Raw genomic sequence first — 26,730 nt, 5'->3', positions numbered from 1 at the left:
GGGGGCGCCGGCAGTGCCACAGGGCCCGGCCCCCTCGCTCGCAGCCCCGAGGTCCCCTCCTCCTCCCCCCACCCCAGCTCTCCTCCTCCCCCCATCCCAGTTCTCCTCCTCCTCCCGGCCGCCCGCCCGGCCCAGCCTGAGGGCGGGGGCGCCGGCAGTGCCACAGGGCCCGGCCCCCTCGCTCGCAGCCCCGAGGTCCCCTCCTCCTCCCCCCACCCCAGTTCTCCTCCTCCCCCCATCCCAGTTCTCCTCCTCCTCCCGGCCGCCCGCCCGGCCCCTCGCCCCGCCCAGTGTCTGCGGGGAAAGGAAACCGAAAGTGCGCGGCGCCGGGCGGGGCCGCGGACCTTCCTGGGCCCGAGCACCAGTGCGAAGGCTGCGGCTGCGAGAAGACGCGCCGGAGCCGGGTGAGTGACCCCCGCCCCGGCCCCGCACCTGCTTCTGCCCGCAGCGACCCCCGGCGCCCGCGCCGCCCGCCACTGCCTCTGCCGCCGCTTCTCCCGGCGCCCGGTACTCGCCTTAGCATCCCCGCCGCCTCCTCAGTACCCCGCCACCCCTTCGGCGCCCCGTCTCCCCATCATCCATCTCAGAGTCCCAGGTGCCCCCCTCGGAGCCCCATTGCCCTTTCGGCGCCCCCATCGCCACCTCTGCCTCTGATCCCCTCAGATAGTTCTGCTCCCCACCTCCATCTCTGCCCTCGCTTTCTGCCCCAGCCGCCCCCTTCATCTTCGTCTGTCCTTACCTGCCATCGCCTTCTTCACCCCCAGCTTTAGGAAGCACCCTCAGCACCTGCACGCCCCATCCCTACTTATAGTCCCCCCCCCAACTGAGCTCAGCCCGACCCTCTTCTTCTGAAGGCCCCCCTACCTCCCCTGCCATTCCGGCCCAGCCTAGCCATGGCACCTTCTTCATGCTACCGCACGGCCCTGACTCCCCCTCGACTCCCTAATACTTCCATCAGGACCCCCTGGGCTCCTGGGTGCCAGTGATTCCTGCATTCTTCCTTCTACTACCCTCTAGGGACCCTGGAGAATTCCCCTGATACCCACCTCTGGCTGCGCGTTTCAGTCTCTTCCATTCCCCTCACTGTGGTAATTACCATTCTCCTCTGATTTGACCCCTCTACCAGCTTGGCCATCACTGATTTTCTTCTTCCTGCCCTTTTAGGCCTTGACTCCCAAAGAGACCCACTTTAGTCTGCCTTTTTTCCATGGCATTTCCTGTTCTCTTTGGTCCTCCCTTTGCTCTCTTTTTTGTTTTTTCCCATTTCTTTCATCCCAGAAAATTTGAGTTTCTATTTTAGTATTTTTCAACAAGAGAAAGAAGGCATTTTCTTCTCAGAATTTTTTTTTTAATTAAGGAAAAAAAAAACCCAAAACCAAAATACTGAATCTGCACTTGAGAGCTAGGTTTGATATGATGAGGAAAGAGATGCACCCACAATATTCCCAGCAGGAAGGAAAAGGACTCCTTTTTCTGATGAGGATAAAAGCTACTCCTCATATAATGCCAAATCTATTCACAGTTTCCAACTATGAATATTTTAAAACTCAGTGAGAGGGACAGTATCAGAAATCCCTTTGCTGAGGACTCTGAGTCACCCACTCTTTCCCTAGCCCCAGGTCATATGATGTGTGTGAGTTGTATTAAGAAGTTCCCTTAAAGGGGCTTCCTCTTCCTCTTATAGGATCACTGTCAAAAACCTTCAAGGTAGAAGAAAGAGGAGAAGGAAAGAACTACAGATTTCTAGCTGATCCTGGGGAAACAGCATCCTGTAGAGGCTAAGCCTCTGGTTATTGAAACATGTAATTTCCTTCTCTTGATTCAGTAGAATAGAGGGCTTAATCAGTTTGGCTGCATTCCAAAGAATAGGATAAGGGATAACTGCTCACTAATTATTTACAAACTATAGAATACTGTGAGCTATAGAATACTGTATAATAGAAATGCTGGGTGGGATGGTGAATACATCGTTTTTGGATTAACAGAAATGTACTACTTTCTGTCCTGGAAACAATATTTGTCTGCTTTATGGGAGAGGAAAATGAATCCTAGCAACTGATTAAGTAACTTGACTAAAGGCATAAACCAAATAGTAGTTTTGAATGGGAATTGATAATTCCTTCTACCCCAGTGAAGTGCAAGGATAAAGAGAAGGGGAAATTTGAAATCATCTAAATTGTGAACTTAACATTTTATGTCATATTTGGGCATTCACAGAGTTGAACACTCGTGCCCATGATTAAATCTGTGTTTAACTCTTAGTTAACAGATCATTAAGATGTAGAGGCAGAAGGATTGGCTTGATGCTATTTTGGATTTTTTTCTGCTAGATGCTGTATTTCAAGGACCCTGATCTCTCTCAATCTGTGCAGATTTCCAGATAACTGAAAGTAACGTGAACGTGAAGGAATTCGGGTAACTCAGACATGGAGGACAGAAGACCTTGCTTGGAGGCCTGGCCAAGGAATCCCTATACTAACCACAGAGGTGAGCAAGATTTTCTGCCTAATGGGAAGGAAATTGAGTTCTGTATGAATAAGCAGGCCCATCTAAGATTGACAGCATCTGTCAAGTAAAGAATGACTTATTCCTTAGCCATAGCATGAATGACTCTGAAAAATAAATAGCCTTCTCTTTTCCCTAAGAGAGCTGATGAATGGGTACAGTTCACTTTAACAAAGGTAGTGATAAGGTGTCTGAATTGGAAATAACTCTGGTTTAGAGCAACACCCCCCAATAGAAACATAATCAAGTCAAAAATGTAATCTTTAATTTTCTAGTAGCATCATTAAAAAAGCAAAAAGAAACAGGTGAAATCCGTTTTTGAAATTTATTACTAATTTAATAAAATTTAACACCTATTTAAATAAGTATATCCAGGTGATGTCATTTTATTGTAATAATTGAATGCATATATATATATATATTTAAGATTTTATTTATTTATTTGACAGAGAGAGACACAGCGAGAGAGGGAACACAAGCAGGGGGAGTGGGAGGGGGAGAAGCAGGCTTCCCGCGGAGCAGAGAGCCCGATGCAGGGCTTGATCCCAGGACCCTGGGATCATGACCTGAGCTGAAGGCAGACGTTTAACCATCTGAGCCACCCGGGTGCCCCTTGAATGCATATATTTTATTATCATAGTACTTTAATAATTTCCGTATTTTTACCTGTTCCCCCAAATATTTAAATATTATGTTAAGGTGTTATCAGTATAAAGAAATTTTAATGAGATATTTACCCTATTTTTGGTATTAAGTCTTCAAAGTTACATGTGTTGTTTTACACATCTTTATCAGACTAGCCATGTCTAATATTCTTAACATTCATACATGGCTAGTGGATGTGTATGTGATAACGTGTCTAGAACCCTAGTCACCAAAGCAGTTCCGAAAGCATCACTATTGCTATGATGATTGTTTGCTTAGAACTTTCTAAAACAAAACCAAATGGATTCTTGGTTTTCCCTAAGTTTGCAATATGTCATCTGAGTTTAGCTGTGGAACAGATGAGAAAGAACTTGAATTTTATTTTTTGAGCTGCATGAATGTTGGAAGAATATGGGAGAAACAAGACAGTTTTTCATTCTTTAAAACATCAAGTTTTATTAGAAGGAGGACTTCTGATACTTTGAGAGTTTGAAAAGTGAATAAGAAAGTAACACTTAAAAATGTAGATTTCAGTAATACAGTATTTATGTTTTATCAAATGTTCCTTTATGTTGTCACGATAAAATTTCCTCTACAAAGTGCAAAACAAAAAATGTACAAAAATGGATTTAGCATCTGATGTCATGAAATGGTACGATCATCTTGACTATGATGTGTGTTCATAACATTTTTACCTTCACATCATTGTATACAATCTTATTTTGCTGTTTTTAAATCTCCCAAGTAATTCTGCTAAGTTGGGTCAGCTCTGTCAATTTTATAGGAGAGGAAAGTGAAAAAAACTGGGCTTGGGGGCGCCTGGGTGGCTCAGTTAGTTAAGCAACTGCCTTCGGCTCAGGTCATGATCCTGGAGTCCCGGGATCGAGTCCCGCATTGGGCTCCCTGCTCAGCGAGGAGCCTGCTTCTCCCTCTGACCCTCCCCCCTCTCATGTACTCTCTCTCATTCTCGCTCTCTCAAATAAATAAATAAATCTTTAAAAAGAAAAAAACAAAAAAAAACTGGGCTTGGGTACATTGGCCAAGTTACTTAAATGTGTGGCAAGGGGCACCTGGGTGGCTCAGTTGTTGGGTGTCTGCCTTCAGCTCGGGTCATGGTCCCAGCATCCTGGGATTGAGCCCCGCATTGGGCTCTCTGCTCGGCGGGAAGCCTGCTTCTCCCTCTCCTACTTATGTTCCCTCTCACTGTGTGTCTCTCTGTCAAATAAATAAAATCCTAAAAAAGAAATGTGTGGCAGATTAAGGAAAACAAGTTCAACTTTATCCACAGGATGATGTTAACTTTCATGTGTGGACTGGGTGTATCTCCTCCCTCCCCCAACAACTTCTGGTCTGAGGGTTGATAGTAGATAATACTATGTGGATGAACTTGTGCTTCAGAAGGGAGAAAAACTTAAGTTTCATTTTTGAGTTTCCTAAAACAGAAGTTCAGTTTCATTTTTCAGTTTCCTTTTCAACGTATTAATTAGCTCAAAAACATCTTGGTAAAGGAAGCCCCACCATCCCCTTTGCCATCTGATGCTGGACAAATGTCAAGAAGCATTTCTCTTGTAACTTTATGCCACTTGATGCCTCTGTCGCCTGTGACGTAATTGTTTAGTGGTAGAACCAGTGACTCTAGAAGTCAATAGGGTGTTCCCAATAGAAAAGTAGTATTAGTGCTGCTAGTAATGAGAACTTTTTATGTGTCAGGTACTCTACTAAGCATCTTATAAATATTTAATATTTACACCCACATAGATACTTAGGCTTAGAGAAATTATGCGACTTGGCCAAGGTTATACAGTGAGGAAGTATCAAGGATGAGATTTGAACCAGATCTGTTTGGCTGTGGAACTCATGTTTTGGCAATCATTTGGTATTGGCAAAAAACTAGAAGCAATGAGCTAATCTTTTTGACCCTCTGAAACAATCCCAGCTTATGAGGACTAAATGAGATACTGCAAGTATTTATTCTCTAGTATGTATTAGGCATTCAAAAAATGTTTATTCTTGTTTTTTTAAGTTTTATTTATTTAAGTAATCTCTACATCCAGCATGAGGCTTGAACTCAGGACCCCAAGATCAAGAGTTGCGTGCTAGCCAGCCAGGTGCCCCAGCAGATGTTCTTTTTCCCTTTTGCACCCTCTGAAAAAACAATGTTTTCATAATATATACAGCAACCATAGTAATCTATTTTACATTTATTACATGGCTTTTTAGGAAACTTTCTCTGCAAAGAAAATCTGAGTTCCTTAGTTGTTTTTGAAAATGAGAGTCTTTCCATTGTTGTTCTATTAGATTTCCTTACACCTTCATTTTTGTGCTTACCCAATATTTCCATTGTGTTTAGGGCCTGTAGATGGAGAATTACCACCAAGAGCTAGAAATCAGGCCAATAACCCACCAGCCAGTGCTCTCAGAGGAGGAGCCAACCAGCCCGGAAGGCATCCTAGGGCCACCAACCACGCTGTTCCTGTACGGCAGAGAGAAGAAAGGTTTGGAGCTATGGGCAGGAACCCACATCAGGGAAGGAGAAGCCATGAGGGGCACACCAGTGATGAACCTAGAGGCCAAAGACGTGGTCAGGAAAATGATGCTAGGCGGAGAAATGGCAACCAGGAGGGAAGGAATCACAGACCATCATGGTCTGATGAAAACTTCCAGCAGTGGCGGACCCCCCACCAGAAGCCTTCAGAACAGCCACAGCAGGTGAAGAAACTGGGCTACAAATTCCTAGAAAATCTTCTGCAGAAAGACCCTTCTGAGGTGGTCATCACTCTTGCTACAAGTGTAGGGCTGAAAGAGCTCCTGTCTCATTCTGTTATGAAATCCAACTTCCTTGAGCTCATCTGCCAGGTTCTTCGGAAGGCTTGCAGTTCTAAAATGGACCGCCAGAGCGTTCTCCATGTCCTGGGCATGCTGAAGAACTCCAAATTCCTCAAAGTCTGCCTCCCGACTTACGTGGTAGGGATGATCACTGAGCCCATCCCTGATATTCGAAACCAGTATCCAGAACACATAAGCAACATCATCTCCCTCCTCCAGGATCTTGTAAGTGTCTTCCCCGCCAGCTCTGTACAGGAAACTTCCATGCTCATTTCCCTCCTGCCAGCTTCTCTGAATGCTTTGAGAGCCTCTGGGGTTGACATAGAAGAGGAGACAGAGAAGAACCTGGAAAAGGTGCAGACCATCATTGAACATCTGCAGGAAAAGAGGCGAGAGGGCACTTTAAGGGTGGACACCTACACATTAGTGCAGCCTGAGGCAGAAGACCATGTTGAGAGCTACAGGACCATGCCCATTTACCCTACTTACAATGAAGTGCACTTGGATGAGAGGCCATTCCTTCGTCCCAACATCATTACTGGAAAATATGAAAGCACTGCTATCTATCTGGATACCCACTTCCGACTCTTGAGAGAAGATTTTGTTAGACCCCTGCGAGAAGGCATTTTGGAACTTCTCCAAAGCTTTGAAGACCAAGGCCTGAGGAAGAGAAAGTTTGATGACATCCGAATCTACTTTGATACCAGGATTATCACCCCCGTGTGTTCATCATCAGGCATTGTCTACAAGGTGCAGTTTGACACAAAACCACTCAAGTTTGTTCGCTGGCAGAATTCCAAGCGATTGCTCTATGGATCTTTGGTGTGCATGTCCAAGGACAACTTTGAAACATTTCTTTTTGCCACTGTGTCTAACCGGGAGCAGGAAGATCTCTGCCGAGGAATTGTTCAGCTCTCCTTCAATGAGCAGAGCCAACAGTTGCTAGCAGAGGTCCAGCCATCTGACTCTTTCCTCATGGTGGAGACAACTGCATACTTTGAGGCCTATAGGCATGTCCTGGAAGGACTCCAGGAGGTCCAGGAGGAAGACGTCCCCTTCCAGAGGAACATTGTGGAATGTGACTCTTACGTGAAGGAGCCATGGTACTTGCTAATGGGGGGTAGATATGATTTCACTCCCTTAATAAAGAATCCCTCGGCCACTGGAGAATCTCTGAGCAATGCTGAGGGCTTGAGACATGCCAGAGTGAATGTCTTAGACCCCAGCCAGTGGCCCTCAAAAGAAGCCTTGAAGCTGGATGACTCTCAAATGGAAGCCTTGCAGTTTGCTCTCACAAGGGAACTGGCTATTATTCAAGGTCCTCCTGGAACAGGTAAGAGAATTTTTCAGACCACATGACATCTGCCCTATGAGATAGGCAAGGGAGGCTTGACTGTAGGTTTCTAGAGTATCTTGATTAGAGACATTCTCCTAAAATGGGCATTAGACTTATCTATAAAGTAGCTGTTCCTGGTGATTTTCCAGTGGGCATCCATTCGTATGCATAGTAATCAAAATCTCAAGGTTAGAGAAGACTGCTATGGGGTCAGACTTAGGAAGTTGCATGACCTTTGCTTCGTCAAAGGCTATATTAATTTTTATTTGGTTTTATATTTACTTCTTAGTTTTTAAAGAAATTTTATTTATTTGAGAAAGCAAGAACAAGCAGGGGGAGCAGAGGAGCAGAGGGAGAGGGACAAGGAAACTCCATGCCAAGCACAGAGCCTGACTCAGAGCTCGATCCCACAACCCTGAGATCAGAACACAAGCCAAAATCAAGAGTCGGACACCCAACTGACTGAGCCACCCAGGTGCCCCTGATTTTATGTTAAATAGTATCAAATACATAATAACAGCACTATGTGCCAAGTAGTGTTTTATATGCTTTCCATGTATATCAACTCATTACATCTTAAACAACTCTGAAGTAGAAACAATTCCATTTTACAGATGAAAAACTAAGGCAAAGAGAGGTTGAATAATATGTTGACATTCATACAGATGGTAAGTGACAGACCTAGGACTTGAACTCAGGCAGTCTGGCTTATTTTGTCCTGGCTCTCCTATCTACCACACCATACTTCTCTTGGCTCAGAGTCTGATGTGAGGCTCGATCTCAGGAACCTGAGATCATGATCTGAACTAAACCGAGAGATGCTTAACTGACCGAGCCACCCAGGCACCAGTGGAAGGTTCTTTCTGGTAAGAAACACTTACATAATGGGAAAATATGCATAATTAAAGAGATACTTTGAAGGCTTAAAAAAAAAAAGAGGGGTGCCAGGGTGGCTCAGTTGGTTAAGCATCTGCCTTTGGCTTAGGTCATGATCGCACAGTCCTGGGATCGAGTCCCGTGTCGGGCTCCCTGCTCAGCATGGGGTCTGCGTCTCCCTCTGCCCCTCCCCCCTGCTTGTATGCTCTCTCTCTCTCAAATAAATGAAATAAAAAAAAAAAGAGGATTACCAGTTTATACTTCCACCAAGAATGAACTAGTGTTCCCATTTCCTTACATCTTTTCCAGTCTTGTTACCCGTCTTTTTTGCTGATCTGCAAGGTTAAAAATTTTGACCCATTAGTTTTTACGTTTTTGGTTTGTTTTAAGATTTATTTATTTAGAGAGAGAGAGAGCACGTAGGTTGGGGGGGAGAGAGGGAGAGAGAGAATCCTTAAGCAGACTCCCCGCCAAGTGCGGAGCCTAACGTGGGGCCCCAATTCTAGGACCCCGAGATCATGACCTGAGCCAAAATCAAGAATCAGCTGCTCAACTGACTGAGTCACCCAGATGCCCCTGTTTTTAGTTTAATAAAAAATGGTTCAGGGCGCCTGGGTGGCTCAGTCGTTAAGCGTCTGCCTTCGGCTCGGGTCATGATCACAGGGTCCTGGGATCAAGCCCCGCATCGGGCTCCCTGCTCCGCGGGAAGCCTGCTTCTCCCTCTCCCACTCCCCCTGCTTGTGTTCCCTCTCTCGCTGTGTCTCTCTCTGTCAAATAAATAAATAAAATCTTTAAAAAAAAAAAAAAGGTTCAAAGTTTTTAAAAAGTCTCCTTCCTCTTACTATTCCACTCTGTTCCCTTCCCTAAAGCAAACAATGTTATTTTCTTATTTTATCCTTCCAGAGATATTCTGTGAATATTCAAGCAAATGCATGAATTGAATATATTTACACCCTTTACTATTTTCTTTTCTTTGTTTTTTAAAGATTTTCTTTTTTTTTTTTTTAAGATTTATTTATTTATTTTGGGGAGATTGGGAGAGAGAGAGAACAGGGGGGATGGGTAGAGGACAAGGGAAAGAAAAACTTAAGTAGACTCCACGCTGAGCACAGAACCCAATTCAGGGCTCAATCTGATGACCCTGAGAGCATGACCTGAGCTGAAACCAAGAGTTGGATGCTTAACCAACTGTGCCACCCAGGCGCCCCTTAAAGATTTTATTTTTAAGTAATCTCCACATCCAATGTGGGGCTCGAACCCATAATCTGAGACCAAGAGTCACATGCTTCACTGACTGAGCCAGCTCCTCGGCACCCCACCCCTTACTTTTTTTTAACCCACTGTGCTAGAAACACTCTTGTGCATGTTGCTTTGTCCACTTATAAAATATCTTGGTGATCTTTTCATATTGGTACATAAGTAGTAGCTCTTGTTTATGACTGCATAATATTCCATGCAATGGAATAATCTAACCAGTCCCATGTGGAAAGATTTATTAATATAAATAACATTTCAATGAATAGTCTTATTTGTGAGTCATTTCATATGCAAACAAAATAAATGCAGAAGAGAAATTCCTAACTTGATCAAAGAATATGTAAATTTGTAATTTTAATAGATCTTGCCAAATTGCCCCCTGGAAATGTATATCACAGTGGTTAATATGTATTTGTTTAATGAAGAATGAGATTAAATATCCTTTCTTGAGTTTATTAGCTGTTTATATTACTACTTCTGTGGATTGGCTTCCTTTCAAATGGCTTCTTATTGATTTGTAGGAGCCGTTTTGTCTCAAAATCTACATGTTACAGATAATTTCCCTTAATGTTAATCACTTGAAGTAGGACTTTAGTTCCAAGTATACTTTCGTTCCAAGTATAGTAATAATTTCAGGCTTGCTTAAGTCACATACCTAAATGGTTATTAGGAAAGAGCATAGCTGTGAATATGAGGGGGAAGTAATAAAGGGAGTCATTTTTGAGGTAGAAATCCCAAAAAGTACCCGTTCTAAGGGGAAGGAAGTAGGAGGAGGAGATAGAGTAACTATTGAATTATAGAGATTTTCTTTCCTCTTGAGGTATCCTTATCCATCCAGTCCTGTAACCAGATACCTAGTTTTCCTTTTCTGCTTCCCACCCTAACCAAACCATCATCAAGTTCCAATCGATGTTAACCTCTGAAACTTCTCCCCGGTCTGCCTCCTTATCTCATCTCTACTGCTGAAGCCAAGCCTCAGTCTTTACTTACCTGGAAGATGGCAGCCCCATCCCTATTCCTTCTTGCCCACTCTTAACTCCGTTTTCACTTCCCCAGGGAAGTCTCTTCTAACTTCATCGACTACGCCAAAATCCCAATTATTTTTTGGGGGGGTACCGTGTATTTCTCATTTCCCACCTTTATGATTTTACATTTGTTTGTGTGATTGATATCTTTTTCTTCTGCAAGTCTGTACGTTCCAGGAAGATAAGAACCGTGGCTGTTTTGCTGACTGTCCTATTTCTTGCACCTAACACAGTGCCTGACATGTATTAGGCACTCAGTACTTATTATTTGAAGGAAAAAAAGGAAGGAAATAGTTATTTATCTTGCTATACTGAAATCTTTGATTTTCTTCTGTTGCTTCCTCACTTACTCTGAATTTTACCAGGACAGTAGCTACCTTCTCAGCCTGACACAGAGTAAGAATTTAGCTGTTTGTAGACTTAATTAATTATTGGCCATTTACGAATGAGTCTGTAACTTTAACTTCAATATTGATTTCTTTGAGTTTTCCCCTCCTATCACAAAGGCAAGTCTATTGTGATATATAGAAAGCATTTCTAAATAATTTATTGCATGAGGGTACTGGCTAAAAAATACCTTACAGTTGTGAAAAAACATCTTACAGCTGTGAAAAAAGAGACAGGGGAGGGGGGATTCTTTTTATGTGCTGATAGAGAACTATCTCCAAGGTACATTAAGTGAAAAAAGCAAGATGTAGAATAGTGAAAATAGTCTGCAACTATTTCCATTTAAAAAAAAAGGGAAGGCTAGAGAAAGACTGTGTTTTTACTTGTTTGCATTTGCAAAGTATGACTAACTCTGGAAAGTGACACAAAAAACTGGTAATATTGGTTGCTTCCAAGAGAGGAACTGGGTGGCTGGGGCCAGAAGAGCATGGGGGCTTTTCGTTATATACCCATTTGTGCTTCTTGGATTTTAAACAATCTCAGTTTAAATTTTTTAAAATAATAATTTGCTGGGGCTCCTGGGTGGCTCAATATTAAGTGTCTGCCTTCGGCTCAGGGCATGATCCCAGGGTCCTGCCCTGCTCAGTGGGAAGCCTGCTTCTCCCGCTCCCACTCCCCCTGCTTGTGTTCCTGCTCTTCGCTATGTATCTCTCCGTCAAATAAATAAATGAAATCTTTAAAAATAAAATAAAATAATAATGTGCTGTAAATAATTAATTACTCCTTCTAGGAAGTCTTTAATTTTTTTTTTAACTCTCCTGTTTCCTTGTTTTCTAGGCAAAACCTACGTGGGTCTAAAAATTGTTCAGGCGCTTCTAACCAACGAGCCTGTCTGGCAAATTAGCGTCCAGAAATTCCCCATCTTGGTTGTATGCTACACTAATCATGCTTTGGACCAGTTTCTGGAAGGTAAGTCTAGGCCAAATTGTTCTCCATCAAGACATTTATAATTGAACTATCAGCAACTTCAGTAGCTTTTTAATGTCTTTGAACTAAGTCCATAGTCCTTTCTATGACCTGCAAGGCCGTGTGTGGTCTGCTCCAGCCTAATTCTGAGCATTATCTCCTACCTCTTCCCTTGTTCTCCCTAACTCCAGCAACACCAATTGTCTTCAGTTCTTCCAGCTTCTCCCTTGGACCATACTGTTTTCCCCTCCCTAGAAGGCACATTTTTCTCTCTCCCTCTCTCTCCATCTTGACCTCATCTAGCCTGGTTGGCTCCAATTCATTCTTCAGGTGTCACCTTAAATCTCTCTTCAAGTAGACTCCCAATTGCCCCCAGACAAGGTTAAGTCTCCTTTTGTATTTTTTCTTCAGAAACTTAATACGTATGTAACAATTTATTGTATGTGTTTTTACCCTAGACTCTAAAAACTGTGAGGGATAGTCCCGTTTTTTGCTATATTCATAGATTCTGGCACATACTAGGTACTGAAAAAAATACTAATTGCATTAATGAATGAGTAAGTATATGTTTTTCATTTTCCTTATAATATTTTCCATTCTATATCTTCCTTTAATCTAGATTAAATCTTTTTTATTCTTGGGATCTCAGTTTAAATACTAGACCCTCAAGAATTAGATCACTACCCACCTAAACTAGGTAAGGTCCCCTGTTACATACTTAGAGCATCATGAGCTTATAGTCTTTACCGTACTCATTGCTATTATGATAAACTGTTTAATGTGTATCTTCTCTGCCAGACTTCGAGACATGAGAACAAATTAGGAACTGAGTCTTAAGCTATATCTTAAGAACCTAGCACATGCCTGGCACACAATGACCAATCAGCAAATACCTGTAGAGTGAATAACAGAGAACATTTACTAAGTGCTTGCCTTGTGCCAGGACCTGCCTGGGAGCTATACAGATGCTCTCTCATTTATCCAGACCATAGCCCTGTAAGGAAAGTATTTCTGTCTTCAAATCACAGATGAAGAACTGGAGCTCAAGTTAAGTAACTTGCCGTAGTTTACATAGCAATAGTGGTGAAATCAAGATTTGGGTCCCCAGTTGTCTGATTCTAAAGCCTATGTTCTTAAGCACCACACAACGGCTCTGCAGGTCTTTCATCTCTGGGGTAGATTCCTGTAAGCATCAGCTTGTTCCCTAAGGGAGCAGCTGTGACAATATCCCAAACACATAGAGCTCTCTCCTAAGAGAATCCAGCATAGCTTGTCTCACCTCTGCTGTGCTCCACCTTGCTCCACAGGCATCTACAAGTGTCAGAAGACCAGCATTGTGCGGGTAGGTGGAAGGAGCAACAGTGAAATCCTGAAGCAGTTCACCCTGAGAGAGCTGAGGAACAAGCGGGAGTTCCGCCGTAGCCTCCCCATGCACCTCCGGAGGGCCTACATGAGTGTGAGTTCCGGCTGGGGCTATCCGAGATAGTTCAAGGTGGAAATTTGCTAGAGAGCAGTGTCTCTCTGGGTATGCGGTCCAGGGACAATAGGGAGGCACTCTACAGAGTGGTGAAGGACCGAGGTTCCTTCCAACAGTCCACTCTGCTGGTCCCATGGTGTGACCTTTGCCCTCATAATCAAGATGGAGAAAGGGCAGAAAGGGCACACCACCCCTCCCAGCCCCTGCCAGGACCTTTTAAAGCCACTTCCCCAAACCACCAGCAGCCCTAGCTTACAGCCCATCTTCTAGCTGGGCAGCAGTGTACCCAAACAAAACTCTGAGTTCCTATTACCAAGAAAGAGAGAAGTGTCTGCAGCAGTGTCCTTGGCCTGTTTTTCTGTTGTATTAGCTGTTTCCTTTTCTTACTGGTTGGTAGGAGTCTTTTAGACATTTTGGATAGTAATCCTTTGGTTTTGAGACCACAATAATGTGGTTGGAAGTTGGTTTGTTGACTGGTCTATTTATTCTCTCTTCTTGCTGTTCCTGTCTTAGCTTTGTTTTCTCTCATGGCAGGAACTGAATTCAGGGGATGATGGTGCTTCCTCATCATTTCTTTCCTTCTGTTCTTGGCAGATTGTGACACAAATGAAAGAGTCAGAGCAAGAACTGCATGAAGGGGCCCAGACCCTGGAGTGCACCATGCGCGGTGTATTACGGGAACAGCACCTGGAGAAATACATCTCCCCCCAGCACTGGAAAAGCCTGATGAATGGACCAGTACAGGTAGGGGTCATCCTGAGGGCTCTAAGCATCTCTCTTGCCTCAGTACTTGGAGCGAGTCTCCAGCAGAAGCAGCAATCCAAAACATAAGCTGTTTTGATAATTCTGATGCTGCCATAATGTGAGAAGTACCTTTTCATGAGGAGAAGTGGCTGAGTATACTAGTCAAGAGCAAGACAAGACTCTGGAGCCAGCTTGCTGGATATGAATTTTGGTTTTGTTCTAGGAAGGTTACTTAAATTTCTGTGCCCGCTTCCTCTTTTATAGAGTGGGGATGATAATAACATTAAGTTGAATCATATGAAATTGCCAGTATTTGTAAATTTGACTTGCAAAAATGGCGGTTTCTTAGATCAATGTAATTCTTATGGGATTATTATTTGGATAAGCAAGTTAATATTTGTAAACCACTTAGTTTAATTAGTGCGCTATAAATGAGTGTTAAATAAAACAAACAAAATTATAACAAGGCAACCTAGCACATCTAGAGAGCCTTGAAGTCAGCAGACCTAAGTCATACAGATGACTTAGCCAGTGTGATCCTCAGGTCTCTCAGCAGTCAAACAGGGGTAATAATAACGCCTGCCTTCAAAGGATATTCTAAGGACTAACTGACATGATTTCTGTAAAGTGGTTGGTCAGGAACCCAGTGAAATGGTAGCTCTCTTATCAATGAGTTGTTGACTTCTAGGGTTACATACCCAGAAGCCTGAAGGGGTCAGTCAGGATCCATAAATGACTAACAGACTAGATATGAGACATTGGAAAGTAGAGAGGGCTTGGCAGACTGGAAAAGAAGTGGTGGCAACCCACTTCCAGACATTTGTTGCCATTCTTGAATGCAGGCTCATTGCTGCCATAGATCCCGATTTTATCAAGAGAGGAAATTTTTATTTTTAAAATTCTATGCAAGTCATATTTAATGATCTAGTTGCCCAAGGGTTGCCAACTTACAGCCTCTAAATTTTAAGGGAACCACTTTTGATCCTTCACAGAAGCCTTTCCTTTTACAGTGGTTGTCATAGAATTCTCGTGACGGATAATTATTCCTTCCTCAGGATAGCGAATGGATTTGCTTCCAGGGCTGGAAGCATTCCATGATGCTGGAGTGGCTGGGTCTGGGTGTCAGCTCTTTCACCCAAAGTGTTGCTCCAGCAGGACCTGGAAATACAGGTAAGAATGCATGTCTACCTAGAATCACATCTTAAGGTGGAATATGGTAAAGACCAGAGAGTAAAACTCAAAAGTAATACCTAGAATGTATAAAGAGCGATAATCAGAGAGAGACAAGTAATAGCTTGATAGGAAAATAGATAAAAGACATTTTACAAGCACATCACAAAATAGGAAATTCTAATGGTCAGTAAACATACAAAGAGTGCTCATTAGAAATGAGAGGAGCTAAAACCACAATGAGATGCTGTTATGCACCGGATTGGCAAAAATTTTAAAGTTTGCTATAACCCCACACTGATAAATCAGAACATGGAGTAGTAGGAACTCTGCTAAGGGGGATATTAATTTGCACAACCACTGTATAATAATAGAAAAAAATAGAAAGAACTCAAATGTTCATCAACATTTGTACAACAGATGGATCAATTACTGTCCATTCAGATCATGAAGTACTGTACAACACTGAAAAGGAATGAGTCACTGTATATATGGCAATGTATGAATCTCAAAAACAGGCTGAATGGAAAAAGCAAGCTGTAGGAAAATATACACAATATTATTCCTTTGGTATAGAGTTCAAAAAAGTAGGAAAAAAAAAGCCAAAACTAGATGATGTGTTGTTTAGAGGTGTGTATTTATTATATATATGGTAAAGTTATTTTAAAAGAATGGTGGGGGGCAAGGTATGAGCAGTAAAATTCAGGTTAGACGGGCCCCTAAGGGTCTTCAAGAAATGGATGATTTTCTCCTTAAATTGGGTGTGAGGTACCTGGATGTTCATTTTACGAACTTTTATTATCTTTTAAATTGCCCATTTATGTTGCATATCTCTTTTGTGTATTTGACATAAGTAAAATCTTTCTTAAAAAGGAATACCTTTAGGGGTGCCTGGGTGGCTCAGTTGGTTAAGCATCTGCCTTCAGCTCAGGTCATGATCCCAGAGTCCTGGGATCAAGCCCCATGTCCAGCTCCCTGCTCAGCAGGGAGTCTGCTTCTCCCTCTCCTGCCCCTCCCCCTGCTCCTTCTCTCTTGCTCGCTCTCTTTCAAGTAAATAAAATCTAAAAAAAAAGGAATACATTTATATGGTATTTAAAAATATAATGAAAAAGTATCTTAAGTCTCCCTCCCCTAACCCTCATTTCCCCCAGTTTCGCCTGCTAGAGGTAACCACTTAAACCCCTTGAGAATGTCTTCATGCATCTGAGCTCTTGTAAGTGCCCTCTGCTATTGTTTGGCTTCAAGAGTTTCACCACTGTCCTGCCTGCTTTCCTCCTAGCCCAGGCAGAAGGGGAAGAGGAGGAAGAAGAAGGAGAAGAGGAGGGTTCGCTGATTGAGATTGCAGAGGAGGCTGACCTAATTCAAGCAGACCGGGTGATTGAGGAGGAAGAGGTGGTGAGGCCCCGGCGGCGGAAGAAGGAAGAGAGTGGGGCAGTCCACGAGTTGGCTAAAGTGCTTCTGGCCATGAGGCTAGACAACTATGGCCCTGGGACAACAGCTGGGCAGGAGCAGACCGCAGGAGAGTGGGAGGTAAATTCACCTGCTCGTGTCCTCTGGAAGCCCTAACAGAATGGGAAATGGGAGTTCAGTTATTACTGCTAGTTGGGTGGGAGTTAAACTCTTCTGAAACAGGCCTGAGAACATCTGTTGTGATTAGAACTGCAGCCCCTTGTTTTCACCTACTTCTATTACAGCAGTGTATTCACCTTGTCCTCACAGTTAACTTAATTTGCCCAATTTACAACTTAACCATAGTATAAGATGGGTCCAGTTCCCGAGAGTATAGAAATTATGTTCTTTCAGAGGGGCCTTGGCAAGAAATTCCAACTTAGAAAAACAGGAAGCAGGTAACCAAATGCTTCTCTTGAACTTTTGGAAAAATGCTTCACATGTGGGTCAGATCAAACACTTACGACCTCAGTGCTTGGTGCTTTCGTGGATATTATCTTCTCAAGTACAAATAAGCCTATGAACAATACATTAAGAGTTTAGAGAATTCAAGTAAAGCAGAATGAAGCAAACTGCACAGTCTGGATGGAATACTCATCCTTCATTCACCCTGGAATTTGATGTTTTTCTTAAAGCCAGAATGGTGTGTGAACACCCAGACTTTCCCTCTGGTCCTTCCTTTGGTAGAGTCAATAGATCCTCAGAATTTACCATGCATTGCTTTGACAGTAGAGGACCAGATACTCAAAATAACATTTTCTGACCTCCATTGATGATTTAAGGGACTTTCAAAGGCAACTTTGACTAGGTGCAATTTTCATTGGGCTCCTAGCTTTGAACCTGATCTTCTAGTTCAGTTCACCATCACTGTAGGTGATGGATGGAGTCTGATCCCAGCATGTTGAGTTATGGATTGGGCATCTCTCTGCCACATGGCCTTAGGAGGAGTTGATTTGTTTGGTTTTGAGGTGGGGGGCAGGTACATAATACTGTGACATCCATCTTTCATGCCAATCCTTCTAAAGGCTCATGGCCTCAGACTTAGTACAGAGCCAGGGTAGAGTACTTTCCCCTAAATGGTGCCTTTCACCCACTTGTTGAAGGTACTATGATGGCGTTAAGACCATCTTAGCAGGCCCTGTACGACATTCAACAAGACTCAGTGTCTACTACTTTGGTGACATGTGTTTTAGGAATGAGAAATAGTGTGGTTAAAAGACGTTCAGTGATAACTAGCATCAGCAGTATTCCAAGTGCTTTCCATATATTTATTCCTTCAGTCAGTTCAGCAGCCCTGTGAAGATGTACCGTTACTATTCTCATTTTATAGAAGGGGATGCTGAGGTACATAGAGGTTGAGTAACTTACTCTAGGTCCCACAATTTTTTTTTTTTTTTTTAAAGATTTGATTTATTTATTTGAGAGAGAGAGTGAGAGAGAGCACATGAGAGGGGGGAGGGCCAGAGGGAGAAGCAGACTCCCTGCCGAGCAGGGAGCCCGATGCGGGACTCGATCCCGGGACTCCAGGATCATGACCTGAGCCGAAGGCAGTCGCTTAACCAACTGAGCCACCCAGGCGCCCCTAGGTCCCACAATTTAATAAGAGGTAGATGAGGCTTTGAACCCAGGCAGACTGACTCCAGAGCCCTCATTTAGCCAGAGCCCTCATTTAGCCACTCTGCAGTGGGGTATGTGTTGGGAGAGTGTGAGACAGTCAGAGAAGTTCTGAGGTGGCGGCTCCCATATTTAATGTGCTCTGGCCCCCACCTTGGTCTTAGAACTGGGCCCACCTCTGCTCAGATGGTAACCCTGGCTGGTATTGATGTCCACAGACCCAGCGCAGCCAGAAAAAGAAAATGAAGAAGAAAGTGAAGGTTGAACTTCGCAAACTGAACACCATGACTGAGGCCGAGGCCAGTGAAATCCAGGATGTTTGGCAGCTGGACCTGAATTCTCGATGGCAGCTATATAGGTATTATGCCCACTCCCCACCCCTGCCCCCCAACCAGTTCATGTAATTTCCCCAAGGGGTTCTTTTTCTGTTCCTGGAACATAACCCCCCTGTCGCTCCACCCCGACCTTCAACAGTGTTAACTGACGATTGGTTGAAAACCCCCCTGAGCTGGGTGCTAGGCGTGCAGCCATGGGATAAAAAAGACACTCGGCTCTAGCCTTACAGAGCTTAAAGTCTATCCAGGGAGACAAATTAGTTAATTGCACAAATAAAAAGTTACAAGTGGATATAAACACTAAGAAAGAAAGGAGCAAGGAGTGCTAAGAATATTAACACAGGATCTGAGCTGGTCTGAGGTATCCAGGAAAGTGACATTGGAGGCAAGAGCTGAAGGATTAGTAGACGTTAGCAAGACCAGCAGGGAATGGGGAGCAGATGAAATTATGGGGACCACATGCATAAAGGCTTGACCTGGGAAGGAGTATGGCCGTTTGAGAAATGGAAAGAAGGCAGCCAGCATGGCTGTGTCTCAGAGAAATGGAAAGCGAGGTGAGAGAGGTGGGCAGGGGCCTGACCGCAAGGCCTCATGGAGCAAAGATGAGGAGCCTGGATTATCAAAAGCCACTTTTCAAAGTGTACTGAAAAGCCGTTGGAATGTTTTATAGCAGAGTAGTATAGTGATACGATTTGTTTTACTTGTAAACCAAGACTCTGGAGAATTAGGGGAGGGGACTCAGGCAGGGATGGGGCAGGGAGAATTTGTGAGAAATTCTTGAAGCTTTTGAAGTCCCTTACTCTCTTCTTAATTTTTTTTTTTTTTTTAAGATTTTATTTATTTATTTGAGACAGAGAGAATGAGAGAGAGCACATGAGAGGGGAGAGGGTCAGAGGAGAAGCAGGCTCCCTGCTGAGCAAGGAGCCCGATGTGGGACTCGATCCCGAGACTCCAGGATCATGACCTGAGCCGAAGGCAGTCGCTTAACCAACTGAGCCACCCAGGCGCCCTCTTCTTAATATTTAACATCTGTTCTTTATCCTACTCCCCTCCTTAGCTCCTGGCCACCTATGTACACGTCTCTGCACATCTTTTTGTTGGGCAAGTTGGACTCTTGGGTCCCAGTAAACCTGGGTCTCTTCCTCCTCTCTCTCTCTGGTCTGTAAGCTCCTCAAGGGTCTAGGTTCCACTTTATACACACCAAAGAGGGTTCCTCCACCTTCTCAAAGAGCACACATCTTCCCCTTTCTGGTTCTTCACATTCCCCAGGCTGTGGCTACAGATGTACCAGGCTGACACCCGCCGAAAGATCCTCAACTACGAGCGCCAGTACCGCACATCGGCAGAGAGAATGGCTGAGTTGAGGCTCCAGGAAGACCTGCACATCCTGAAAGATGCCCAGGTTGTAGGAATGACAACCACAGGTAGGAAAGCATGGGGAACTCCACCTGATCCAGCTGTTCACTCCTGGTGCCAAGCTCCTCTCAGACTAAGACAGGTAAAGAGGAGCTTCTTTAGTAGGTTAGAGGGAAAAGGCCATGAGAAGCTACTGAAAGCAAGCTGTGTTTAGGGAACTGATGGTGAAATGTACCCACTTATTCCTGCTGCATTCGGAACCCCAGCAATGACCAACATGGGTGATGCTCTGGAGACCACCCAGCAGCACTTGTTCTCTCATTCAGTGGTCAGCACAGCCCTGGTGAATGTGAGGGCTCAGTTGTCACAGGGTCCAGTGCCTGAGCTCAGGGAGGCTCTTCTCTCTTGACTCCAGGTGCTGCCAAATACCGTCAGATTCTACAGAAGGTGGAGCCTCGGATTGTCATTGTGGAAGAGGCTGCTGAAGTCCTCGAGGCCCACACCATTGCCACACTGAGCAAAGCTTGCCAGCACCTCATTCTGATTGGGGACCACCAGCAGGTAGGGCAGGAGCCCCTAGAAGATGGAAGACAGAGGACTGAGGGGTGCACTCACCAGTCCTCAAGCTTAGTGGCTTTCTGTGATTCTTTCCCTCACCTTCCACATTCAATCTAAGAGCAAGTGCTCTTAGATTTGGGGTATATTTCAGAGGTAGTGTCATTCATTTTATCTCTTCCCTCTGCTACTTTTATAATCTACACTGGCTTTTTAAGTGGACTATTCAAACAGTATGCTTCCTGTTCCCCTACTTCCATTTTTGCATTCCTCTAATCCATTCTTTATAAAGGAGCCGTGAATATTAAAAAAAAAAAAAGGAAATCAGATCATGTCACTCTACAACTTAAGACCCTCCAGTGATTTTCCATTGACTTAATATAAAAATCAGGCTTCTTAAAGTGGCCTACAGAGGCAAATATTCTCAGGTGCAGCCTGCTTCTCTGACTTCTGTCACCATCTCATTTGCCCACTGTGTTCCCATGCCTGCCCTCCTCCTGCTCCCTCTCATGGTTTGCTTTTCAAATGATAAGCAACTTCTCCATGCTGACATCAACTCAGATGTCACTCTTTAGAGAGGCCTATTTAAACGAACTCCTCCCCTGAGCACTCTGTCACATCACCCGTATTTCTTACCTTCATGGCCCTTGGGGCTCTTTATCCTTAGCCTGTCAGTACTTAGAATAGCACACATAAGGCACTTAAAAAAACATTTTGATGAGTGGGTGGGTGGGTGGGTGGATGGGTAAGATATGTCAATACAGAGTCCTCAGACTTGTTTCTTTTCTCAGCTGCGCCCCAGTGCCAACGTGTATGATTTAGCCAAGAATTTCAACCTTGAGGTATCCCTCTTTGAACGGCTGGTGAAAGTAAACATTCCCTTTGTCCGTCTGAATTACCAGGTGAGAAGCTGAACTTTTATTATTACCTCCCAAATGTCCAGGAGAAGTCTCCTGGGAACCTACCAACTGCCAGTAAGAAAGTCTCATAAAAATAAAACTGGTTTAGTAATGCAGTGACTGTCAGACTTCTTTTCTGTTACAAAATACCACAAGATCAGCCTTTGTTGAGTTCGTTTTGGACACAGGAGCTGTTTACATTCTGTTCTTTTCTCCCTATTCTTTTCAGGTTACCTCAAGATTTTCCACCAGCAACCTAGTCTTTAGAAAACTTATTCTCTGCCCATGTTTCTAATGACATATATATCTTGTTTCAGCACCGCATGCGCCCTGAAATTGCCCGGCTTTTGACCCCCTACATTTACCAGGATCTGGAGAATCATCCCTCTGTTCTCAAATATGAGAAGATAAAGGTGAGTCTGCCCTACCTGATCTTTCTGTGATGCTCTCAACAGCCTAGAAGGCTGTATTTCCTTAGGATGGAAAAGGGTTTTCAGAAGGGACTAAAGCCAGCTTTTTTTTTTTTTTTTTTTTTAAGATTTTATTTGAGAGAGAGCATGAGCACGAGCAGGGGGGGAGGGGCAGAGGGAGAGGGAGAAGCAGGCTCTCTGCTGAGTAGGGAGCCTAATGCAGGACTCGATCCCAGGACCCTGGGATTATGACCTGAGCCAAGGCAGACACTTAACCGACTGAGCCACTCAGGCACCCCTAGAGCCAGCTTTTTTAAAAGCTGGTTATTAAGGGGAGAAATAATATAGAAGTTGAGAGATAGAGACGTGGGTTTTGAATCCCAGCTCTGCCACTTAGTAGCTTTGTAACTTTTCAGCAAGTTATATACCATTTCTGAGTGTCAGGGTCTTCTGTACATTGAGAATAATGGGTGCTGCCTCATTACATTATTGTTTTGAGGGAAATAATGTGTGTAAAGCAGTCAGCACGGTGGAGTGCTTGTAAGTTAGCTGGTCCCTCAACATCTTCATCATCATAGCTGCTGCCTATTTCCTGGACTATAATAGTTGGATTGTGGATGGCTGTTTTAAATATTTATATCAAACAAATATATTGAAAACTGAAATAGACTAATTCTTTATCCATTTCCCTACTTGCCATGGTCCCAAAAGAAAGTACATGGTGATTGACTCCAAAATTAAAGATTTTGGTACAAAGTATATAAAAAGCCTTGCAAGGTCTCTCCCTGGAATAGGGCCAGTGGCCAATACACGTGAAGACAGAAGAAATTGCATGAGTGAACCTCCTAACATATCACTTCTTTTCCTTTCTAGGGGGTCTCTTCCAACCTTTTCTTTGTGGAACACAACTTTCCTGAACAGGATATCCAAGAAGGCAAAAGCCACCAGAACCAGCATGAGGCTCGCTTCGTGGTGGAACTGTGCAAGTACTTCCTGTGTCAGGAGTACCTGCCCTCCCAGATCACCATCCTCACCACCTACACCGGGCAGCTCTTCTGCCTGCGCAAACTCATGCCAGCCAAGACATTTGCTGGCGTCAAGGTCCATGTGGTTGACAAATACCAAGGAGAAGAAAATGACATCATCCTCCTCTCATTAGTGCGGAGCAACGAGGAAGGCAAGGTGGGTTTTCTCCAGATATCCAACCGCATCTGTGTGGCCTTGTCCCGTGCCAAGAAGGGGATGTACTGCATTGGAAACATGCAGATGCTGGCCAAGGTGCCCTTGTGGAGCAAGATCATCCATACTCTTCGAGAGAACAATCAAATAGGCCGCACGCTCCGGCTATGCTGCCAGAACCATCCCGATACCCACACTTTAGTATCCAAAGCTTCTGATTTCCAAAAAGTGCCCGAAGGAGGCTGCAGCCTACCCTGTGAGTTCCGGCTCGGCTGTGGGCACGTCTGCACCCGTGCCTGTCACCCCTATGATTGCTCACACAAGGAGTTCCAGTGCATGAAGCCGTGCCAGAAGGTCATGTGCCAGGACGGGCACCGGTGCCCTCTGGTTTGCTTCCAGGAGTGTCAGCCTTGTCAGGTGAAGGTGCGCAAAATCATTCTTCGGTGCGGCCACGAACAAATGGTTCCTTGTTCCATGCCTGAGTCAGATTTTTGCTGCCAAGAGCCTTGCCCCAAGGTTCTGAAATGTGGGCACAGGTGCAGCCACCCCTGCGGTGAGGACTGTGTGCGTTTATGTTCGGAAATGGTCACCGTGAAACTCAAGTGTGGGCACAGCCAGCGGGTGAAGTGTGGTAACGTGCAAGACCTCACGTATGACCTGCCAGTCAAGTGCACCACCAAGTGTGGCGCCGTCTTGGACTGCGGGCATCCTTGTCCCGGCTCCTGCCACAGCTGCTTCGAAGGGCGCTTCCACGAGCGCTGTCAGCAGCCCTGCAAGCGCCTGCTCATCTGCTCACACAAGTGCCAGGAGCCGTGCCTCGGCGAGTGCCCGCCCTGCCAGCGGACCTGCCAGAACCGCTGTGTCCACAGCCAGTGCAAGAGGAAGTGCGGGGAGCTGTGCAGCCCCTGCGTGGAGCCCTGTGTCTGGCGCTGCCAGCATTACCAGTGCACCAGACTCTGCTCTGAGCCCTGCAACCGGCCCCCGTGCTACGTGCCTTGTACCAAGCTGCTGGCTTGTGGCCACCCCTGCATTGGTCTGTGTGGGGAGCCATGCCCCAAGAAGTGCCGTGTCTGCCACCAGGAGGAAGTCACCCAGATCTTCTTTGGCTTTGAGGATGAGCCCGACGCCCGCTTTGTGCAGCTAGAGGACTGCAGCCACATCTTTGAGGTGCAAGCCCTGGACCGCTACATGGATGAGCAGAAGGATGACGAAGTTGCCATCAGGTTGAAGGTGTGCCCTATCTGCCAGGTGCCCATCCGTAAAAACCTCCGCTACGGAACCAGCATCAAACAGCGACTGGAAGAGATTGAAATCGTCAAGGAAAAGATTCAGGGCTCCGCAGGGGAGATTGCAGCCAGCCAGGAACAACTTAAGGCCCTGCTAGAGAGCAAGAGCCTCCTCCATCAGCAGCTTCCTGAAGACTTTGTGATGTTGAAGGAGAAGTTAGACCAGAAAAATCTGTCCGTGAAGGACCTGGGCCTTGTTGAGAATTACATCAGCTTCTATGGCCACTTGGCGGGCCTGTGGGATTCTCTGAAAAAGGTGAAGGTCTCAGAGCGAGAGAAAGTGGGGATTCGACTAGAACAGGTCCATGAGTGGCTAGCCAAGAAGCGTTTGAGCTTTACCAGCCAGGAGCTGGATGACCTCCAAAGTGAAATCCAGAGGCTCACGTACCTGGTGAACCTCCTGTCCCGCTGCAAGATAGCAGAGGGGAAGATGAAAGGTAGCACAGCAGAAGAGGTCTACAGTGTCCGGAAGATCCTTGAGAAAACATGTAAGTTCACCCAGGAGGATGAACAGCTTGTGCAGAAAAAGATGGAAGCTCTGAAAAATACCCTTCCCTGCTCTGGCCTGGGCATCTCAGAGGAAGAACGAGTGCAGATAGTCAATGCTATGGGTTTTCCTCGTGGCCACTGGTTCAAGTGCCCCAATGGCCACATCTACGTGATTAGCGATTGTGGGGGAGCCATGCAGAGGGGCACATGTCCTGACTGTAAGGAGGTGATTGGGGGCATAAATCATACTCTGGAAAGGAGCAATCAGCTTGCTCCCGAGATGGATGGAGCCCAGCATGCTGCCTGGTCTGACACAGCCAACAACCTGATGAACTTTGAGGAGATCCAGAGGATGCTGTAGGAAGATGGCACACCGCTGCCTTGTGCCTGGCCGCCTCCCGGCTAGGGTCGGCTCCCTCTTGAAGGAACCGAAGTTTGTTTTTTATTATTGTCCTTTAGTCTTAGCACCTACTTAAGGATCCACTTTTAGGGGTTGCCCACATTTGTTTCTAGATTTCCCCTGCGCTAGAATAAGCACTTTACCTCCAGAACTGAGAGCAAAGTTAACAGATTTCTTCTCTTTTTTTCTCCTGCAAGTTAGTGGACAGGCTCCCTGGAGCACGTTTGGGGCTTCCACCTTGGGGTACCTACCGGTATCTCCGGGTCCTGACTCAGTCAGATGTTTTTTCTGCGGTGCTCCAGGGGCACAGTGTATGAACTCAGTGAAGCAGACTGAATGCTAATTGCCAGGCCCTAACTTGTAGACTAACTTTAATTTTAATAAACAGAGGTCCAGAGGAGTTGTTTATGAACTGCTTATCCTTTCAAGGAGCACAAAAATCCCTCCCACCCTCCTCCTTGGGCACCCTCGCTCCTGGAGACGGAGGCATGTGATAAGACAAAGACTTCAGTGACTAACCCTGACCCAGTTACATATTCACTGAGAGTGGGAAAGGTGTGACTACCCACAGCTGGGGGGCTTATGCAGCAGGCCCAGGCTAACCTAAGGAGTGATTCCCCAATACCCTCTCCTATGACCGGCACTTTGGGATGGTGGAGGTTTCTTTGTCTGCAGGAGGAGTAGTTCAGTAGCAGTGCTGGTTACCCAGGGCCCTGAATGGAACTAAACTTACATTTGGTACCAGCAGCACCTATCCAAAGTGTGACCCTTTGTTCCAACACTATTATAGCTTTTCCTGGGCAGGGTTAGCATGCCAGCAGCTTCTGCAGGCCCCAGACCCATGCCAGAAGCCAGCCCCCAGGCCTGCTGCCTGCATACATTTTCCCTCAGTTCAGTGTTCCTAGAACAGACACTTAGGCATCTCAGGTCTTTCTAATGTTGGTGAGAAAAATGTCCTTTTCCTATGTATGCATATCCTTTTTTGTCTTTACTATGCACTTTAACCTATAAAGCCAATTAATAAAAACGATGATTGAGAAATTTCAGTGGTCCACATTTGTCGTCAACTGTTAGAAGCAGCTCGGGCGGCTTGAGACAGTGAGGATGCGAATGGAGGCACTGCCTACAAGGAGGCCAGTCCTGTTTCTGTGGTACAGGGTTTTTATTTAGCTGGTGAGTCATTTTTACTCAAGGTAAAAAGAATGTTTTTGTATAAAAAGGTTTAACTTGGAAGTTTCCTTCCCTAGAGACAACTCTGTTAACCGTTTCCTGAATCCTCCCGGAGGTAAGCTATGCACATGCAATGTATAACCCCTTAAAAAAAAAAGTACCCAGTTCTGCACTTGGCTTTTTTAACCTAACAACCTTAGCTTGGAGATTTGGTTTAGATTAGATTAGAATTTGATTTCTGTAAGGACATACACACAAAGAGTCAGCATACTCCCATCATGCCAGGTATGCTGTTATTTACTGAAATGGAGCCTTCTGTTGATGACTGTTAGGTGCAGCCTAAATGAATACCTTTGAACACATTCTTTTAATGT

The 26,730-nt window shown here is 44.9% G+C and overlaps 2 protein-coding genes across 5 annotated transcripts in view; one reads left to right on the top strand and one right to left on the bottom strand.

Moving 5' to 3' along the window:
• The first annotated feature begins 245 nt into the window (after positions 1-245).
• On the top strand, positions 246-26,227 carry ZNFX1 (zinc finger NFX1-type containing 1). 4 transcript variants are annotated; one of them, XM_045885938.3, is made up of 14 exons: positions 246-404; positions 2,373-2,487; positions 5,501-7,309; positions 11,695-11,826; positions 13,131-13,279; positions 13,895-14,044; positions 15,100-15,214; positions 16,494-16,744; positions 18,496-18,635; positions 19,882-20,036; positions 20,384-20,529; positions 21,315-21,425; positions 21,740-21,835; positions 22,706-26,227. In XM_045885938.3, the coding sequence occupies exons 2-14, from the start codon at positions 2,427-2,429 to the stop codon at positions 25,145-25,147; spliced, it is 5,757 nt and encodes a 1,918-aa protein (XP_045741894.1). In that variant the 5' UTR covers positions 246-404; positions 2,373-2,426; the 3' UTR covers positions 25,148-26,227. The 4 variants fall into 4 exon arrangements, with proteins under 4 accessions (XP_045741894.1, XP_045741895.1, XP_064429401.1 ...); XM_045885939.3 differs by having other exon boundaries at positions 247-404; positions 2,331-2,487; XM_064573331.1 differs by lacking the exon at positions 246-404 and adding an exon at positions 489-507.
• Positions 24,173-26,730, bottom strand: part of DDX27 (DEAD-box helicase 27) — a 22,550-nt gene continuing 19,992 nt past the window's right edge. Inside the window, exon 21 of the mRNA XM_064573332.1 lies at positions 24,173-24,307. Within this exon, the coding sequence (XP_064429402.1) occupies positions 24,283-24,307 (25 nt within the window). The 3' untranslated portion in view covers positions 24,173-24,282. The remainder of the gene's footprint in view (positions 24,308-26,730) is intronic.

This window comes from Mirounga angustirostris, unplaced genomic scaffold, assembly GCF_029215605.1.
Source record: "Mirounga angustirostris isolate CCGP_5_RB_7025 unplaced genomic scaffold, mMirAng1.0.hap1 SCAF_10, whole genome shotgun sequence".
Classification (NCBI taxonomy): domain Eukaryota; kingdom Metazoa; phylum Chordata; class Mammalia; order Carnivora; family Phocidae; genus Mirounga; species Mirounga angustirostris.
Note: the sequence above shows the minus strand (reverse complement) of the source record. Positions and strands in the feature narration are given on the sequence as shown.

Coding starts and splice junctions, on each gene's coding strand:
- ZNFX1 (XM_045885938.3), top strand. CDS start 2,427: ATGGAGGACAGAAGACCTTGCTTGGAGGCCTGGCCAAGGAATCCCTAT. Junction 14,045..15,099: donor TGATGAATGGACCAGTACAG/GTAGGGGTCATC, acceptor TTCCTTCCTCAG/GATAGCGAATGGATTTGCTT. Junction 16,745..18,495: donor AGACCGCAGGAGAGTGGGAG/GTAAATTCACCT, acceptor TGATGTCCACAG/ACCCAGCGCAGCCAGAAAAA.